The 19,266-nt window shown below is 49.2% G+C and overlaps 2 protein-coding genes across 2 annotated transcripts in view; one reads left to right on the top strand and one right to left on the bottom strand.

The window, feature by feature from the left end:
- The first annotated feature begins 6,393 nt into the window (after positions 1 to 6,393).
- On the top strand, positions 6,394 to 14,246 carry AVPI1 (arginine vasopressin induced 1). The gene is made up of 3 exons (XM_047073253.1): positions 6,394 to 6,545; positions 12,386 to 12,682; positions 13,677 to 14,246. The coding sequence occupies exons 2-3, from the start codon at positions 12,396 to 12,398 to the stop codon at positions 13,834 to 13,836; spliced, it is 447 nt and encodes a 148-aa protein (XP_046929209.1). The 5' UTR covers positions 6,394 to 6,545; positions 12,386 to 12,395; the 3' UTR covers positions 13,837 to 14,246.
- Positions 14,247 to 15,312: 1,066 nt separating this feature from the next.
- Positions 15,313 to 19,266, bottom strand: part of PI4K2A (phosphatidylinositol 4-kinase type 2 alpha) — a 31,573-nt gene continuing 27,619 nt past the window's right edge. Inside the window, exon 9 of the mRNA XM_047073251.1 lies at positions 15,313 to 17,784. Coding sequence (XP_046929207.1) covers positions 17,623 to 17,784 — 162 coding nt within the window. The 3' untranslated portion in view covers positions 15,313 to 17,622. The remainder of the gene's footprint in view (positions 17,785 to 19,266) is intronic.

Raw genomic sequence — 19,266 nt, 5'->3', positions numbered from 1 at the left:
TTTTTTTTGTTGTTTTTTTTTTCCACTTGAGGTTCTTTATCCTTGCCAACCTACCAGTCTCGCCATTGTCCACTGGATCAGCCGAAGTCCAATCATGAGAAGGAAACCACACGTCATTTGAATAAGGAAACCTCAATGCAAGGAATTATTTACTATAATGGAGTGCTGAGGCATTGGCTCACAAGAAGTTAAAGATAACTCTAAAGAACACAGGAAAAGATGATATAAGGAACAGCCCCTACCCCTAGAGCTGAGATGGACCCTTAAGAAGAGGTTTCTTCCCCCTCCCTCCCACCGAGGCCAAGATTCAGATCTCCTTAGAAAGGACGTAGTAGCTGTGGCTCAGTGGCTGGCAAAGAAGTCTCACTGAGGTGCCGCACTTGTAGAACTTGCCAGAAATTAGCAATGTGGGGTGCTGGGAGCAATCATTCACAGGGAGCCACCTCAGAAGTTATTGCAAAGCCATTCAGGTGGCTCAGGGAAGCTAGTAGCCACTGTGTGTTGCAGGCACTGAACGAGGTGCGCACATTGAGGGAACCCCCACTGCGGGAGCCCACACGGCAGGACCCGGTGCCTGAAAAATCACGTGCACTCCAGGAGCCGGCCCTGGAGAAGCCTCGAAGTCTGCAGGAGCTCAGGGACAGGACGCACCAGAACCAAGGAGAGAAACTCTTCCTCCTACGGTGTCTTGCCAGCTCCCTCTACTGACAAAGCTGAGCAGTGTGCCAGCTGGAAAAAAATATTTCCAGGCCTTTGCTCCGTTATCCCAGAGATAACTGGCACAGTCTACCTCTTTGGAGACGCATCTTCCGTACGCAAACTTTTTCATACATTCGGGCTTCCATACTACAATGAAACAACTCCTTATTTCCACCGAATGAGATACAGCTCTCTTTCTTGGAAGTTCTCACATCCTGTCTCCAAAATAGGGAGATACACAGTCCCAACAGTCTGTATTCAATACTTCTGAGTTTGCCAGAGTCCCTCAGAATGTACTGTTAACTAAAGACTAAGCTGGTAACGTTAACCTCCGATGACTTACGAAACTTACAAATGAAAATGTGAAGAGAGGGGCGCCTGGGTGGCGCAGTCGGTTAAGCGTCCGACTTCAGCCAGGTCACGATCTCGCGGTCCGGGAGTTCGAGCCCCGCGTCGGGCTCTGGGCTGATGGCTCAGAGCCTGGAGCCTGTTTCCAATTCTGTGTCTCCCTCTCTCTCTGCCCCTCCCCCGTTCATGCTCTGTCTCTCTCTGTCCCAAAAATAAATAAACGTTGAAAAAAAAATGAAAAAAAAAAAAAAAGAAAATGTGAAGAGAGAGAAAAAGAAAAAGGTTACTATGTACCAAACCACCATGTATATACAACGGAAAGAAAATATGCAAAACTACTACAATCCTTATTTTTATGATTGGCCACAGGACTGTTGTAAGAACCATTAAGGATTTTCTAGCTGCTTCATTGCCTCTACACTTATTGGTTGGCATTCTACCATAAGGGAGGCCTATTTCTCCTCTGTGTACTCATTTATTCATTTATATATTGCTATGGACTTAGGTATTACTTCACTCACTGGGTTATAATCTGTTACTGTCGTGCTTTGTTTTGATGCTCTGCATTTGCTGATGGGAGCCCTCATCAACTGACTCCTAGTCCTTTTGATGTTTCCATCATTCTTTGAGTACTTCCTTACTTTCCAGCACAAGATGTTCTAGAATCATCTTGAAATTTCTCAACCCCAGTGGTTGATTCATTTCTCCAAGGAACCGTGGTTCCTTTTGTGGAGCATGGTACTGGGAACTCAGTATGTGGGCTGTAAATGTGCTTATTCCTACTGCGGCATCATTGCTTCTAGGCCCTCTCAGCAGACCCAGCTGGGGAATGTGTGTGTTTGTGTGTGTTCATGTGTATACATACACATGTACACATGTGCACATACACATTTAAGCATATGCATACATTTACGACTCACTTATTTCTATACCTACTTATCTGTTAAAAACCGTGAGTTCAGGGGCGCCTGGGTGGCTCAGTCGGTTAAGTGTCTGACTTCGGCTCAGGTCATGTACTCAGGTTTGTGAGTTTGAGCCCTGCATCGGGCTGTGTGCTGACAGCTCAGAGCCTGGAGCCTGCTTCAGATTCTGTGTCTTCCTCTCTGCCTCTCCCTGCTCTCTCTCTCTCAAAAATAAACATTAAAGGGGCGCCTGGGTGGCGCAGTCGGTTAAGCGTCCGACTTCAGCCAGGTCACGATCTTGCGGTCCGTGAGTTCGAGCCCCGCGTCAGGCTCTGGGCTGATGGCTCAGAGGCTGGAGCCTGTTTCCGATTCTGTGTCTCCCTCTCTCTCTGCCCCTCCCCTGTTCATGCTCTGTCTCTCTCTGTCCCAAAAATAAATAAACGTTGAAAAAAAAAAATTTAAAAAAAAAAATAAAAAAAAAATAAAAAAATAAACATTAAAATAAATAAATAAATAAACATTAAAAAAATACAAACAAAAAACTGTGAGTCCATACTTGCTATGGACTGAATTGTGCCTCCCCAAAATTCACATGTTGAAGCTCCAGCCTCCGATATAAGTGTGTTTGGAGTAAGGAAGTAATTAAGGTTAAATGAGGAGTGGAGCCCTGATCTGATAGGATTAGTGCCCTTATAAGAAGAAACACCAGAGAGCTCTCTCTCTTTTTTTTTTTTTTTTTTTTAATTTTTTTCAACGTTTTATTTATTTTTGGGACAGAGAGAGACAGAGCATGAACGGGGGAGGGGCAGAGAGAGAGGGAGACACAGAATCGGAAACAGGCTCCAGGCTCCGAGCCATCAGCCCAGAGCCTGACGCGGGGCTCGAACTCACGGACTGTGAGATCGTGACCTGGCTGAAGTCGGACGCTTAACCGACTGCGCCACCCAGGCGCCCCTCTCTCTCTTCACCATAGGAGGACACGGTGAGCAGGCTGTTGTCTGCAACCCGGGAAGAGAGCTCTGATCAGAAACTGAATGGCCTGGCACCTTGACTTGCCGTCCACACAACTGTGAGAAAGCAAATTTCTGTTGTTAACCTCCCCCCAGCCTGTGGTATGTTGTTATGGCAATCCGAGCAGACTAATATAAAACTGACCTTTAATTATAATCTACATTGGTTAGATTAGGTGTGGGTTTTTCGTTTGCTGTGTTTTGTTTTTTACTGCTTCTATATTGTACTATTTGCCTGTAGGACTTTGCTGTTTTGGGTCAAGTTCAGAGAAGAGGACTGTAGTAAGTTGCCTTGTATAATGTCCTAAGAAGAAGGGTGCTTTTTAAAAAAGTTTAGAAGTACCAGGATCATTTATCAAGAAAAACAGAGTCGGGGTGCCTGGGTGGCCCAGGGGGTTGAGTGTCTGACTCTTGATTTCGGCTCAGGTCGTATCTCAGGGTCGTGGGATCCAGCCCCCGTCAGGCTCTGCACTGAGCTAAGCATGGCATTCTTGGCATTCTTTCTCTCTCTCCCTCCCTCTGCCCCTCTTTCCCGCTCACACTCTCCACCCCCCTCTACAATTAAAAAAAAAAAAATCTTAAAAAAAAGGGAAAGGAAAAACGGAGCTGACTCAAGAGTCACACTACTGCTTGTCAGCTGAGGGTGAACGTTCTCTCTGCTCTCCCCAGAACAGGACAGAGAGCAACAAACCCTCTGGAGCAAATCTCAACCCCTGTGGGGAAGCATTGGTAAGAGTTGCTTGAACAACTCCTGCAGGACAGAGAGGGAAGGAGTCAAATGCTGGTTTAGTGTCTGTAGCAAGGTTTATATTGAGTGCTGTGACTCCTCACTTCATCGTCACAGCAACACAGAGAGATGGGCATGATTATTCCCACTCTATAGATGAGAAAATAGAAAAGTGGAGAGGTTAGGTATTTGCTTAAGGCTGAACAGCTGGAACCCCTTTCCTAGACTCTACTCCCCTAGAAACTAGCACCTTGCTGAGCCATACTGGCGCCCGGGGCAAAAGGAAACATACGCACTCCTATATGCACGTACCGAAATATCCTTCCACATTTTGAGTCAAATGGAAAAAGCTGATGAAAGCCCTACCATCAAAAAACAGGACCACACATAAAGCCTTGTGTTGCCCAATCTGTTCACACACTATTTTCAACCCTCCTAAAGCTAATTGGCAGGGAACGTAATAGTGACCTGCATGGAACTGTGGGCTGATTGGAAATGACTATTCCTGTTGCAAAATGACGCCAGGCCATAAAACAAACAACGGTCTGTCTTTATTTTAAGTAGTGATCTTTTGTTCACCGTGGATGTTTTACATTTTGCTTTTTAAAAATACTACATTAAAATATTTATCTGGATTATTTAGTGCCCCCTTAAATACTACACCCAAGGAGTATTCCTCACTCACCTCACCTTAATCTAATACCTCGTAAAACCGAGTCTTGGCCTGAATTACACCAGGACTCTACTCCTCAGAGCCGACCTTCTCTTCTAAACAGGGCTCTGTCGGGGTGTGGATCCCAGACCCTGCACTCCGGCATGATGTTAGTGCCCTATCTTCTCATCAGAAACACTGAATCATAAAGCTGTAACAACAGAAATGGTTCCATTGTGTGGTAAGCATATGGTCACATGCCTGCAAAAGTGTTTGGAGAGACCAGATATTCTCCACCCAGCCTTAGTCACATCTGACCCAGAAGCCACAAGTTCCCAGTTCCTATCCTGGTAGGCTCATCTGAGCTCCTGGCATCAGGATACAGGGTACAGGCAGTCCCTGGTTCAGAAGCCCAGCCATCCTGTTTAGGAGCCCACACAGTCCTCTCTTTAGCCAAGCAGTTGGCTGAAAGGCGTTGCAGCAATCAGCCTTCTATTGGAGACGAACATTGCTGATTTCTTTGTTCTTTTTGCCATTTCCCCAGGTCTTCAGAAGTCAGGGAGACCTAGCTGCCTATTGCCAGGCGCCTTCCTGACCATTTTTGAACCAGTGAGCAAACAACTCCTCATCTTCCAAACAAGTAAACAAGCATTCATGGAGAACCTACCGGGCACTCTGCATCCACACCCGCCCCCTGTAATCCAAGTTCCAACCTATGGCCGAAGTGACCTTCTTAAAAACACAAATTTGTCAGGAGGATGAAACGAGCTAACATTTGTAAAGTGCTGACTGGCATTACTAGCACATGGTGAGTGCTATAAAATATCTATTAAGGGGCACCTGGGTGGCTCAGTCTGTTAAGCGTCTGACTTCGCTCATGCTCATGTCCTGATCTCACGGTTGGAGCCCGAATTGGCTCCGCTCAAACAGATTCTCTGTCTCTCCCCACTCTGCCCCTCCCCGACTTGTGTGCAGTCGTGTGCTCTCTCTCTCTCAAAAATAAACTTAAAAATAAAATAAAATGCCTATTAAACAAATATATGTATGGTATTCCCCGCACAGAATCAAATGGAAACTTTTTCATGGCCCCCCTCTGCCTCCTGCTTCCTCACCAGTCTCTCCCTTGCTAGCCTTACTCCAGGAGTCCAGCTACCTCCTAGACTTAGCACATGCCATACTCTCTTCCTGAAACACTCTTCCCAGACCCACTCTTTTTCATCTGACCAACTTCAACTCCTCCTTCACATCTTAGCTTAGATGTTGCTTCTTCTATCTCTCAGGACCTCCTACAAGGAGCTGAGATTCCTCCATTTGACTCTTTTCTAGCTATAATGTTTATTACAATTGTAATCACTGCTAAAATGTCTTAAGCTTTTTAATATCTGCCTCCCTTACTGGGCTGTAAATTCCCCCAGGGCAGGGGCTTATAGGGGTCTCCTATGCACTGCCTGTTAAGGAACTTAGAGTGGGTCCCTAATGGACTGACCATTGCCCAATGAATGTATAAACCCTTCTTAATACTGTCATTTAGGTAACTGGCCCAAGGTGACACAGCTGCTGTAATACTCGAACCCACGACATTCCAGCTTTGAAGCTCAAGGTCTGACTATCCCTTCCTTTCCCTCAAAGCAGGAGCCAGAAGGCAAGTGGTCTGTCTGGGAAGTGAATTTAAGGAACTGCAGGTCTATTTGCAGAGGGCCACACGCGGCAATGAGCGCGGCGCCTTGAGCGCTGGCCTCGGGCCCAGGAGAGGGGGCACCCGTCACGTGTACCCGGCTGGGCTCGCAGCCGCCGCACCCGGAGGCTGGAATGCGGCCCCGCCCGCTCCCGCGCCAGCAAAACCGCGCTCTCCTAGGGGACTGACGTCAATGAAGGGGGAGCCTCCGGGCGCCGCGCTAGGGCGGCCGAGGGCGGAGGGAAGGGGCCCCGGCGGACACGCCCCTCGCCGCTACTCCGCTGCTGATTGGACCCGGGGAATCTTCGCACTCGGGTTTCGGGGCCGGCGAAGGGAAGGAGGCGGAGCCTGAACACGCCCCTCGCTGCTCTGTTGCTGATGATTGGCCCACAGAGTCTCCGCGTTCGATTTTGGAAGGCTCTCTCCGGAGCTCTCACCAGGGCTTGGCCGAGGATTGGCTCTTCCCCGGCTGGGGAGCGTTTTCTCCCGGGAGTCGCGGCTGTGACCTAGGTGGCCCGCCTTGGGCAGCCAGGTACGTAGGTCGGCGGCCCGGCTCGCGCTGCGGTAGGAGCGGGCGGGCCGGCCGTCAGAGCCCGGGTGCCGTTGGGACCCGAACCCGCAGGGCCACTTTAGGGCACGGCGTTGTGCGAAGCGGCCACGTCTGAGCCCCGGGGGCCGATCTGTGCCGGGGGTTTCGCCCAGCGATCTGGGCCAGGATATCCCCTCCCGAGCTCTCGTCCTGTGGGCGAACGCCGCCCGGTCCTTGTGAGCACCTTCACAGCAGGAAGCGCAGAGCTACGCCCGCCCTTTCAAAAGGCCGTGAAGGGTTTGGGGTGGGCACATCTTAGCTTGCCCCATCCCGATTTGAGGTCTGTCGACGCTGCCCTTCAGCGTGGTGAGTAATCGCTCCGACTCCCCGCGGGGCCGCGGAGTGCTGAGGGCGCCGAGGCTGCCTTGGGAGATCTGACTTTCAATCCCTGCGCCTTCCGAAACCCGCAGAAGCAGATAGCAAGCTCGAGAGGTTTCAGAGCTTCCTGGGTCATTCCTTCCCCCGAAGACCTCGTCAGCCATCTGGCAGGAACAAAAATAAGAGTGGTTGAGAGCCTGGGCGCTGGGATCATATACTACCTGGATATATCATCAGTTACCTCCTGTTTGACTTTGGGCAAGTTACTTAACCTTTCTGAGCTCGGGTTTCTCATCTGTAAAATGGGTATAACCAGAGTGCCCCTCGTAGGAGTGAGGATTAAAGAGATTACCTATTTGAAAATGATGTTCTGTGCTTGACACAAAGCAAGCTGCCTCAATGGCAGCCGTGACTTAAAAGTCCACAGATGAATCCATCTCCTTTTACCCTCTTTCCCCAAGAGTGTAGTCCCCTTTTGAGGGAGTTTCATGAAAATGAAAATGGTTCTATACTGTCTGGTTGTTAAACAGCCTTTCCCTTAACATCACTCATTCATGGTATAATGTACCCAGATGGACGCTTTCACGTACTTTTATCTCCCTTACTCCCTTGAGGGTTATTTGTTCTCACTCTTCTCACTATTTTAATGATGAGCAAAATGAGGCAGGGGAAACGGGCTTGCCAACGTCACTCGGTTATCAGTGGCACAGCCAGAATTCAGGGTTCTTGAACCATTGAAAAGAGTTACTGCTAGATCTAGAGTTTCTCTTCCGGTCGTATCTGAGAACTGGTCTGGGGGTAGGTCCCCGTTCCCTTTTCCACGTCCACATTAGGTTTGGAGACCAACGTGTGCAGTTCTCTCAGGTGCTCCTGGCCGGGGCTAGGCCCTAAAGGGCGGGGGCTCACACTGCCATGTGGACTGGGCCTCCCACTGGAAGAGCCACAGATTTTGGCAGCTGTCCAGGGTCAGGGAAGCAGTCCAGGGCCACAAGTGTTGATTTGGGCCTTGGGCCAGAGCCTCCAGTTCTTCTCCCAAGAGGCCCTTTGCCTCCGATTACAGATTATTACCATCACCAGAGTTATCTGAAGGAGGTGAGCTGAGTGTGGAAGCAGTTGCCCCCCGGCTCACACAAAGTGTGCTCTGCCTCTTGTGGATACCTGTGCCTCCCTGAGACCAGTCAGAATAGCTGTCTGAACTGAGCTTCATATACCACAAAAGATGCTCAATTGCGCACTACATATGTTGCAAATTCATTGCGTGGTGAGTCACTTTTTAAATATATGTCTTTGTTAAAGCTCTATAGTTCATTTATTGCCTATTTCAAAGCAAGTTGAACTTTGTCATTTTCAACATTTGGTATTTACTTTGGGGGTTCATTTTTTAGGCTAGCTTGTGTCAAATTGCAATTTGCAAATGAGTTTTTACTCATTTGCTTACAGACCCATGTTTATATTCTTTCATGTCAACTCTGGAATGAAAGATCCATTTGTAATCTTTTCATAGCCCTGTGGTGTCATTTTCTAGTGTAGAAAAGTACCATTGTTCAAGCATACACTGACTTTCCTGGATTCAGGTCTTATCTAAGAAATTGGGGGGGGTCACACATTGAATAAGATAGGAAATGTTTTTTCTGGGGAGGCTGGCTGACTCAGTAGAGCAAGCCACTCTTGATCTCAGGGTTGAAAGTTCGAGCCCCACATTGGGTGTAGAGATTACTTAAATATAAAATCTTTGGGGTGCCTTGGGTGGCTTATTTGGTTAAGCGTCGAGCTCTTGATCTCAGCTCAGGTCATGATGTCACGGTTCCTGGGATCAAGCCCCACGATGGGCTCTGCACTGACGGTGTGGAGCCTTCTTGGGATTCTCTCTCTCTCTCCCTCTCTCTCTGCCCCTCCCTCTCTCATGCTCTCTTTCTCTCTCTCTCAAAATAAATAAAAATAAACTTAAAAAAAGAGAGAGGTTAGGATTCCTTTAAAAAAATAAAATAAAATCTTTAAAAAATAATAAAAGTAGGGGCGCCTGGGTGGCTCAGTCAGTTAAGTGTATAAGTAAAAATAAAATTTTTTTAAAAGTTTCTTTTGATAATAAAAGTTCTGACTCAGTTTTCCCCAAGTTTACATCTAATCCTATGTGAAATACATGGATTTCTATTCCCAGTCTCACTGCTGGCTGAATCCCAGGGTGGGAGGCAGAGCCAAGAGTGAGGATCTCAAAATCTGGGGGTGCCAAGGCTCCCCACCCCACGGTGCACGGAGGGTACGGTGGAAACTGGCCCAGACTCACCCAGATGGTTTGTTGGTGTGTGTAACTCACTGTAACGTGGAGGCTAGAGGCTGGAGGCAGGGCCTTGTAGGCCCTTGCAGCCTGGCAGAGGTGGCCGGGGCCATCTGGGAAGTTAGGCTCCAAGCCATCCCTGAGGCCGCTGCTGCTTCATCCTGTTGCCATTTTCCCTGAAGGGAGGGTAAGAGGGCCTGAGTCTGAGAGAAGCAGGATCACCCCTTGTCCCACCACCCAGACCAGAGGAGGAGTCTGCCCCGGGCTAGGCCACAGCCAGCCTGGGTCACTGGAGTGCTTTACAGCAGTGATCTCTCTGCCTTCTCCCACGCCCTAAACCCACATCCCACAGCAGCAAAACAGTGTGTTGTCTCCATGGAAGATTGAGGAGGGCAGAAAAGGGGAACTATTGGTTGGGGAATTTCCTGGCACCTGATATTAGCCAGACCTGTCCACACATGGCCTTGGCAGACAAGCAAATCCAACTGCTGCTTCTGTACAGACCTAGTCTCCCCAGAATCATGGACTCTGCACACGCCCTCTGAGAGCATAATCATCCTGTTCTTCTTACAGATGTAGAGGGAAACCGAGGCCCATGGAGGTGACGTGAAGTGCCTGAGGCCCCTTGGCCGCTGAGTGGCAGAACTAGGGCCCGGACGTAGTCCTCTGATTCATGAGCCAGTACTCTGTGCACTGGGCTGGGTTGCAGTTCCAGATTTCTTTTGTGGGAGCTGGGGATCTTCCTCTTCAGAATGCCGCAGGTTAAGGCTAGAACAGCTGGTCAAACAGTAAACAGCTCTGACGTTAACAAAAAGATTAAAATAAATTCTACCACCCCGCCCCTGCCTCGTGTGCATGTGTTCATTGTTCTTCCTTTCCCACTGGAGGTTTCCTCCTTTGTGAATCAGGTAAGAACAGTGAGACACCCCCACAGGAGCGATGGGAAGAAATACGCTCTGAGCTGCTTGGCTGTGAAGGCAGCTGTGGTTTTCATACACGGTTGCAGTCCCCTTACACTGGGTCCTGACCTTGGCTGAGCCACCGGCATTTCATCTGTATCTTGCCTTCCTTTGCCCCACTGTGCGCTGGGGTGAGGGTAACAGCGTCCACTCCTAGAATGCTTTTGAGGATCAGATGATATCATGCATATTGCCACGTTGCCTGGTGCAGAGTAAATGCCCCATAGTTAGCTTTTTTCCTTTATCAGCCTGACAGTGTTACTTGGTGACTGTTTTCTGGTCACAGTGTATTTTTATTATCCAGCTCAGGGGATTTAATTACCACACATACAAGGTTGTTAACTGGATTCCATAATAGTGCCCAAGGAGAGGTAGATTTTAAAATTCCCATTTCCAGATAAAAAGCACAATTTTTATGAAGTTAATTTACCTGAAAATCTTCTACAGGTTTTAGTTATTAAATCTTTTGAAGAGAGTGAGGTTCTAATAGGCCTAGACACTGGGACAGGGGGAGTGTGGAAATTACTGGAATGAGGAGGGTGGCTGTTGAGGTGAGGAGGGAAAGCCAGGGAAAGGGAGGGCCAGTTACATTTGAGGAGTCTAAACGGGATGGAGAGATGGTTCAAACTCTCAGGAGAGTAAAGGCAGGTGCGAGCCGGGGCCACTCTGCAAGCAGGCTGAGCACTCACTGGAAGCTGGGAACGCGTTTTTTATGATTTCCATTCTGTGTGGGTTTGTCACGGTGAGCATGGACGTTTTGTGTTTAAATGCTTTAATTTTTGCTCCCCCCGCCCCCTTTTAAGCTAGTGTCAAAAGGGCAGCGGGTGGGCATTTCGTTTATTTGGCTCTTATCGGGTACCTGATACCACACTAGACTCATTCAATCCTTACAACAATCCTAGGAAGCGGTTATGAGCCCCATTTTACAGCTGAGCAAAGAGGCTCAGAGAGGTTGGGTAACTTGCCTAGGGTCACAGCTAAGAAGGTGGCAGGGCTGGGATTCAAGCCCAGTTCTGTGTTGTGCCAGAGTCCTTGGTCTTCCTTGTCTCTAGTCTGCCTTCCAATCTCATAACTTTTTCAGGCTGTACTAGACAAGGATAGGGTGAGTGAGCCTCTTATGCCTTTATTATTCAAGGTGGAACTCTCTCGAACTGAGGAAGACCATTTAATTTTCATTTTCGGCAAGGTGGGGGAGGACTTGGACATAAGTCTTCCTTTTAATTAAACTTCTAAGATTTCAGCCTCTGCCCATGGTTGTATATTCTAACCCTGTAGCTGCGTCTTCATCCCTACGTTCCTCTCCATGGCCTTTTGGACTACAGTTAGATCTGACTGGTCTGTTTCATACTGTGTTTGTTAAACTGTACGGACTTGGTTTGTCTCTGAGGGTCTTGAAAATAGGTGGGATGACTGTTCTCAATTTTACAGATGGAAAAGCAGAATAGTAGAACACTGAACACTGTTCTTAACGCTGCCTTCACTCAGTCCTCACTGCAACTCAGGCCGAAATTGGTATAGTTTGAGAAGTTTACACAGGAAGCAGCTGAGCCAGTAAGTGGTGGAGGTGGCTAGAAGTGGGATTCCAGCCTGGGTAGCCCAACGTCATACCCCTTTCTCACTTCTGTGCTAAGAGCCTGGGCCTTGGCATCAGCAGTATCTGGATCTGTCCTTCAGTTTCTTCATTTGTGAAACGAGGGCACAGCCCCTACCGCATATGGCTGTCGTGCTCACATTTCAATGACGTGACGTGACTACGACTCTTACAGCGGTGCCCAATACATGTGAAATGCTCGACACATTTCCGTGGCTGCTGCTGCGTCGTCCTTACGACCTGGATGTCCTGGGGTCTGCCTGGGCTTTAGAACCACAGACCTGGGTGCTACTCCTGGCTCTGCACTTAACCAAGGCTTCGTGTCTGTGGAAGGATCGTTTCAACTGAGCTGTACTTCATCTGCACGGTGGGGATAAACAAGTCTTACTTCACTGGTTGCCGGGCCTCTTCAGGAAGGTAGTACATGTGTCGCACTCATAAGCACTTTATAATAAAGTCTGGCTATCCTTATGCATATAATTTCCCCCAGGTGCCCTGGCAATTGGAGTGATTTTAAGTCAAGACTTACTGCACGTTGGCTCCTGGAGAACAGAAACACCAGAAGCCCTTGTATCCGTCAGGACCCCAGGTTTGGGAAGGGCCTGCTGAGCTGATGCCTCTCTGTGCTTTCCTTCCCCAGAGCACCCAGGATGGGAACACCCGCCTCTGTGGTGAGCGAGCCGCCCCCCTGGCAGGCCCCAGCTGAGGCCCGGGGCCGCAAGCAGGCCACAGCCAACATCTTCCAGGATGCCGAGCTGCTGCAGATCCAGGGCCTATTTCAGCGCAGTGGGGACCAGCTGGCCGAAGAGCGGGCACAGATCATCTGGGAGTGTGCAGGAGACCACCGTGTGGCAGAGGCCTTGAGGAGGCTGCGTAGGAAGAGGCCCCCCCGGCCAAAACCCCTGGGCCACTCACTGCACCACTGCAGCCGGCTCAGGTGGGTTCCTGGAACTGGAGGCCTGAGGGAAGGGGGGCACTACTAATGCTCCTTCCACCATTTTCTGGCTGTATGACCTGGAGCTACTGACTTGGCCTCACCGTAAAGTATCTGCCATGGGGGGGGGGAGCGGGGGGAGGTACACAGTGCCTACGATTGCTGTTACTGTTGGAGTCCTGTAGGATCTTGTGAACTTCCACAGAAGGGAATGCCTGGGTCCTATCAGTGCCACCTCATTTTGCAGTGATTCTCAGCCAAGTGGGAGGGGCCATTGTTTGGGAGGAAAAAAACGTGTTTCCCTGTTGCAGAAGAGGTAACAAATCAAGAGTAAACCTGGTTAAGATCTTGCCTGTGGAATTACAGAGAATATAGCGTAGGAAGGTTCGGTAGAGGCACTGAGGGTTAAAAATTGTTGAGGAACCTCCAACTTCCCCTAGTCATCCCCCTCTTTGCCTAGGTCATTGACAGCCTAGGAACAGCGAGCCCCACAGGGTTGAGCGGAGCCACACAGCCTAGCCAATCACTGTGGGTTACACTCTGCCCTCCATTCTTCCCGCTGCCTTCTCGGGCCCCAGAGTCAGAATATTAGTCCTGGATAGGTCTTCCGAGTCATCAGGTCCAGGGGGAGCAAATCAGCCTCTTGCGCATATGAACTTTAGCTGACTTGCAATCCCAATTTAAAACATCTTGCTAAGGAGGATTCTTGGTTCCTCCAGTCTCTTATCACGGCTGACTAATGATGGCTGCCACAAGTACAGCATGAAGCTGGAGAAAGGCTGAGTTGTCACACACCCCGATCTAGTCCAGCTCTCTTTACAGAAAAGAAATCTGAAAGCTTTGCCTAGTCTTTAGCAATCAGGGGGGCAGACGAGTCCAGAGCCCCGGTCTTATTTTGCCCCAAACGGTGTGTTTAGTTCATCCTGACCAAAATCTCTTTAGCCTGCATTCTGTTCTTCCTATTGATTTGGGCCTATCACACACTTGTTCCCTGCAGAATCCCCGAGCCCCGTGCTCCACTGGCCGACCCACAGAGTGGTGCCACAGAGATGGCCTCTGGCGATCAGTATCTGAACTCCAGGAGGACAAGTGCCAGGATCCGCCGGAACTGGAAGAAGCCAGGCCCCACAAGCTACCTCCATCAGATCAGACACTGATCCAGGGAAGGGGCTGGGAACGGCAGTAACTTCCCCAGGAATCAGAGGGACTTTTGCCAAAGGGCCCAGGAAGTGAAGAAGGAAGACAGACTGGAGGCAGACAGCCCCACAGTGGTAAATGGAACGCCACTACCACTGGCCTGCTCTGTTCAGAACAGGACTGGAGGTGTCCCCTGAGCTCTACACCATGTGGGACCCATTCCTGCCTCAGCTCTTCCCACCCGACAGTATACTCGGGCTGCATGATATCCCCCTGGGAGTCCAGCGATGGGCACGGAGACTGAGCATCTCACCACTCCTGCTACTAACCCTCCTGCTACTACTGTAACCCATGGTCCAGCCACCTGCCCACACCCCTGCCTGTCAGGCTAGTGCGAGGAAACCGTGGTTTAAGTGGCAAAATAAAAACATTTGCATCAAGAACTGTGTGAGTCTGTCACAGAAAGGGAGGCTTCTTCAATGGACATTCTGGAGCCAGGGGGTGAGGGCTTGCACTTATTGCAGGGAAGGGGTGTTCCTGGGAAGGAGAAAATAGGCCAGGCCTCCTTTTCCCCCGAGAGCAACACCCACCACCCCCCATCCCCTAGATCCTCTGTGCTAAAGCCTCCTTTTCCAGAGATCGGGAGATGGAAGCATTTCCGTAGGCAGTCCTGATCCACAGGAGAGAGAGGGTTCTTGGCCTCTGGCCAGTTCTAGAAGGGGAAAGACTATTCCAGTCCGCCTTGCACAGTGGGCAGTGAGCCTGCAAAGGAGTGGCTGCCAGCTCCTCAGATGGCATCTTTATCCCCATGGGCCAACCATCCTGAGGTGGGTCAACAGTTGGACCAATCGTTCTTGAGCCTCCAGCATTATCTGAGATTCCCTATAGCCTGATAACCTTTAAGGGGAGGATTTTTGACTACTTCTACTGGCTTCACCTCAACAGCATATTATGTGCTCATTAGCATTCACCTCTGTTTCCCAGGCATCCTATCTGTCCCATTACCCACCCTTTAAAGGACCCAGGGTTCAAAGTGCTTCAAGCAGGCAGTGATGCGCACAAAGGATACGCTGCCCTCTTGTGGCCAAGAAGAGAAGCAGAGCGCATTCCTCATCCCAAACCCATAGGGCTAGAGGATTTTGTTACTCAGAATTTTTTCAGCTTGTAGGAAGTACTCAGTGCAAATACTGCATAATCCCTAGTAGGGAAATATCTCATAACAAAACATGAGTATTTCTGCAACAAATACACTAAGAGGAAAACATCATGGTTACAAATAGCTTCAATTCACACCAGTGTAGGGTCAGGTCAGGTTTTGGTGTCAAATGAGTCGATGAAAATATTTCTGGTTTTTAGAGCACTGGGACCTTGGAAATGAGGACCTGTATAACTTCGGGGCTGTATCTCAGCGATTCCATGGAAACACATGGTTCTTTGTCCTTAAAACTGCATTCTACCTTGTCTTCCTTTCACCCAAGAAAACTAGACAAAAAAGGTCAGAATTGGACTTGTTATTCATACATTTGCATTGATTTAAATACATTACATACAAGTTCTACAGTGCGTTGGAAGAACACAGGCAGCAGTACTCTCCCAGCCCGGCCTCTCCTCCCTGACACGGGGACAGGGCCTGCGGCTGACAGAGGGCCCGGCTGTTCTGTGAGTGCCGCCCAGAAGCCTGCCCTGGCACTTTGAGGCTCCTGGCTCTCCCTAGTCCACATTCAAGGCAACCTGAGTCCAGGCTTCAAGGAGAATGGAAACATGCCAGGAAAGGATGGCCCACACTCCCGCCTGCCAGGACTGGGGCCAGCCCCCTCGTACGTTGGACTCGATTTCCTTCTCATCACAGAGCTGGTCTAGATGAGGGCGATGTGCAGACCTACTTGCACAGGCTGGCTTCCCCCAGCCTCCTCTAAGACAGCTTAGGCTCTCTCGACGCCCAGGTGGGAAGCTTTACCGACAGGTTTGTGGAGAGAGATCTTTGGAGAGCCAAGCACACCTGGGTCCCTTCTGGCCTCTGGGAGCCCTGCTGCTCCTACAGTCTGGGGGCAGGCACTGTCACAAACATGGTCCCCAAGGTTAGATTCCAGGCCAGCTGAGATTGTCAGGGTTAGGAGCTGTGCCTTTGTCCACAAGGCATGCGTACCCAGCTCCCAGAGACTCCTCCTGTCAGCTGGGGGGCCCCCCCGGCACAAGCTGGCCCCTGGGGGCTAGGATGCAAAGGGACCAGCTTGGCCCAGCTGACGAGAGGGCTGCACATCTCTGCTCTGCCTCCTGGGCAGTGGGAGCCGGGCAAGCAGAGGGCACGCAGCCATAGTCCTCGCTCCCTTTCTTTGGTTGTTTTTCAAACCTTCAAGATCGTTTCTTTCCAAGACTGATTGACCAATCGCAGGGTGCCAGAATCTTGAAGTGTCCAGTAGCACAGAACTGCCCCTTAGCCACAGATGGCACCCTCTCTACTCTCTCCTGAGGCCATTCTTTGCTTTGGTGTAGAAAGGGCTCGGACACCTGGCAAGGGGGACAGCTGAGGGAAAAGAGGGAAGCAGGAAGATGCACATTGAACCGGGCAGGCTCTAGGGGACAGTTTGAAGGCCCTTCTCCTTTGGGCCCTGCCTTTCTCAAGAAGCCATGGAAAAATTGGCCTAGAACAAGAAGTCAGGGAGCAAAGGGAAGCTGCCGACTAGGAAGAGAATATGAGTCCCATTACCTCCGCCAAGCAGCAGCAGTGGTAGCATAAAAAGAAGTCCAGGGACCTAATATCCTGTCCTCCTATGAGCTCAGATGCATCCCAGAATCCTCACTGAGACCCACTCCAGAACCCAAAACTGAACCCCCTGAGGGAAAAGTGTCGAGAAAAAAAAATATCTGAAACAACAGAAACAAGAGGACCGGGGTGTCTGTCACCAAGACTGGGGAAGCAAGGCTGGGATGTTTGCCCACAGACCAGTTACAGCCCCCGGCATGTACTCAGGCCAAATGGATGGCTTGTGCATACTGGGGGAGCCGCTTCTGCCCTCTTGCCTTTGCCTGAATGACGGGCAAACTGCAAGCCTGGACTAGAGACACTGTGTCCCTAGAAGGGCAGAGAGCAGAGCCAATCTCTACAATCATATGCACAACCACTAAGAGTTCTGGAGCAAAAGTGTCCCTGCTGCGAGAACTGGGTTGGGAGGCTTTCAGTCACCCTATTGCACTGGTGGGAGAAGGGGAAGAAAACTTGGCAAAAACCCAAAGGAAAGGTGTGGCTTCTGTCTGTCCCAACTGGTGAGTCACCCAGTTGCCCTCTGAATCACCCAGCTGCCTTGGTCCATGGGAGTAAGGAACTGTGAGGCACCTGAGCATCTGGGTCCATGCAAATTTAGGTCTGGATCAGAGGTTTCTGACCTGAGAGGATCTGGGAATCTGCCTCGGTTTTGCTACTAATATTTAAATGTGTATTTGTCTGTCTGTTTTCTGATGCAGAATATAATGAGGAATTGCCACAGAGCAGGGTGTCAGGGAGGAAAGGGAATTTCCCAGCCTGCCCCAGGGGATGCTGGAAGGGAGCTGCTCCTTCCCGGGCATCTGGACTACCTGCGCGGAGGCTCCAGCCCTCCCTAGCACTCAGAAGGGCCCACAGGCACACACTGTCCCTCTGATTGTGCTTCTCCCTGTACTTGGGAAAGCCCTGAGGGGGGTGACGAGCAGAGAAGAAGGGCTCTCAAGGGCACTGCTCTCCACCGGCTTCTCGGGCTTTTCCTGCAACCCACCCCCAGGCTTCCTCCCAGCCCGAGTCTCGAACAGTAGGTCTCTGTCTGACTCTCGGGCTACCACCATGAAAAGAAGGGCTTCCGACTCTGAAAGCTCTGTGTGTAGGACTCGCTAGAAGACCGCTGGTGGGAACGGGCCGTCTCGACAATCACGGGTGGCATCTGGACAAGGTGCAGGGGACTCTTGTTGTCTTTCAGGGCCTGGGTCAGATTTAGGATCTGCAGTAGGAAAAATAAGATCAGTGAGGAAAAGACCAAGGCATCCTGGTCTGCCTCTGAAGGGAGACCTGCTGATAGAGTGCTCCCATAAATCAATACAAAAAGAAACAACACACAAATGAAAAACTATACACCTAGGGTATTTCCAGAAGTAGGAATATAAACGGGCAAAATACGAAAAATGGAAACCTCTCCAGTCATTTAAAAAATACAAATTAAAACAAAAACCTCCCGTTTTTTCCCCTTCCCATTAGTAAGGATACAGAAGAAGAAGATGCCTCAGAGGTGAGGACAGTTCAGAGCCAAGCTGTGGGGCTGGACCCTGGGCCAGTTTTTCAGAAAGGCAAACAGACGATAAAGGCTTAAAAGTGAACTGGCCTTCTGACTCAGCAATTTCACTTTTAGGAACTAAAGAAACAATCATGGATAGGCACAAAACACTTAGTTTCAACTAATACAGTGCAGTATTGTTTTTAGTGGTAAAAATGGTATAAATGCCTCAGAGTATGGGAACAGTTAATAATGTAAGGGCTAAGAAACAGCAATTAAAAGATAGATTTTATTGCCATGGAAAGCTGATCACAATGTCATTAGATAGCAAAGGACAGAGATAGGAGCCAGTATTATGATGTAAAGACTCTACCTTCATTTTCTAAAATTCTATCTACCTATCTGCAGAGAAAAAAATTCTGGAACTTGGCACTGATTATCTCTGGGTCAAGGAATTATAGGGGATTTTTATTTGTTCATGGTTGTTTATACTTATTTTCTGATTTTCCTACAAAGACCATATATTTGGGGAAAAGCCAACATTTCAGTTGGCTTCTCCCTCTACTGCTACCTTTTTTTTTTTAAGGTTATTTATTTATTTTGAGGGAGACAGCACGAGCAGGAGAGGGGCAGAGGGAAAGAGAGAGAGAATCCCCAGCAGGCTCCGCACTGTCAGCGCAGAGCCCAACATGAGGCTCAATCTCACAAACCATGAGATCATGACCTGAGCCAAGATCAAGAGTCAGGTGCTTAACTGACTGAGCCCCCAGGCACCCCTAATGCTGTCTCTTTATCATCGTTTTTGTGAGTCTTTTTGAGTAAAATTTTTACTTTGGAATAACTTTAGACTTACAGAAAAGTTACAAAGATAGTACAGAGAGTTCCTGTACACCATTTACCAGTTTTTCCTAATGTTAAATTTTTATAGAACTATGGCACATTTACCAAAACTAAGAAATTAACAGTGGAACATTACTATTAACCAAACGCCAGACTTAATTTGGATTTCATTAGCTTTTCCAGCACAGTTCTTTTTTGATTTCAGGATCCCATTCAGGATACAACATAGCTCTTTACCAACTTTAGTCTGTTTTTTACAGATATTTCAGAAATGTGTCCATGGGGACACGTTTGCCAAAATTAGAATCACCACCATCTATCTTCTCTGATAGGAGAGTACAAAAGTGGAAGTAGTCTGATAATAGCCTGCTT

Source organism: Lynx rufus, unplaced genomic scaffold (genome assembly GCF_022079265.1).
Source record: "Lynx rufus isolate CCGP_SWC_20201006 ecotype Redwood Valley unplaced genomic scaffold, mLynRuf1.p SCAF_11, whole genome shotgun sequence".
Lineage (NCBI taxonomy): Eukaryota > Metazoa > Chordata > Mammalia > Carnivora > Felidae > Lynx > Lynx rufus.
The sequence above is the reverse complement of the archived record's forward strand: the minus strand, read 5'-3'. Positions and strand labels throughout refer to the sequence as shown.

Bases quoted from the DNA above. Each gene is read 5' to 3' on its own strand.
- AVPI1 (XM_047073253.1), top strand. From the start codon at position 12,396: ATGGGAACACCCGCCTCTGTGGTGAGCGAGCCGCCCCCCTGGCAGGCC. The intron at 12,683-13,676 runs GTGGGTTCCTGG...TGTTCCCTGCAG, and splicing joins CACCACTGCAGCCGGCTCAG to AATCCCCGAGCCCCGTGCTC.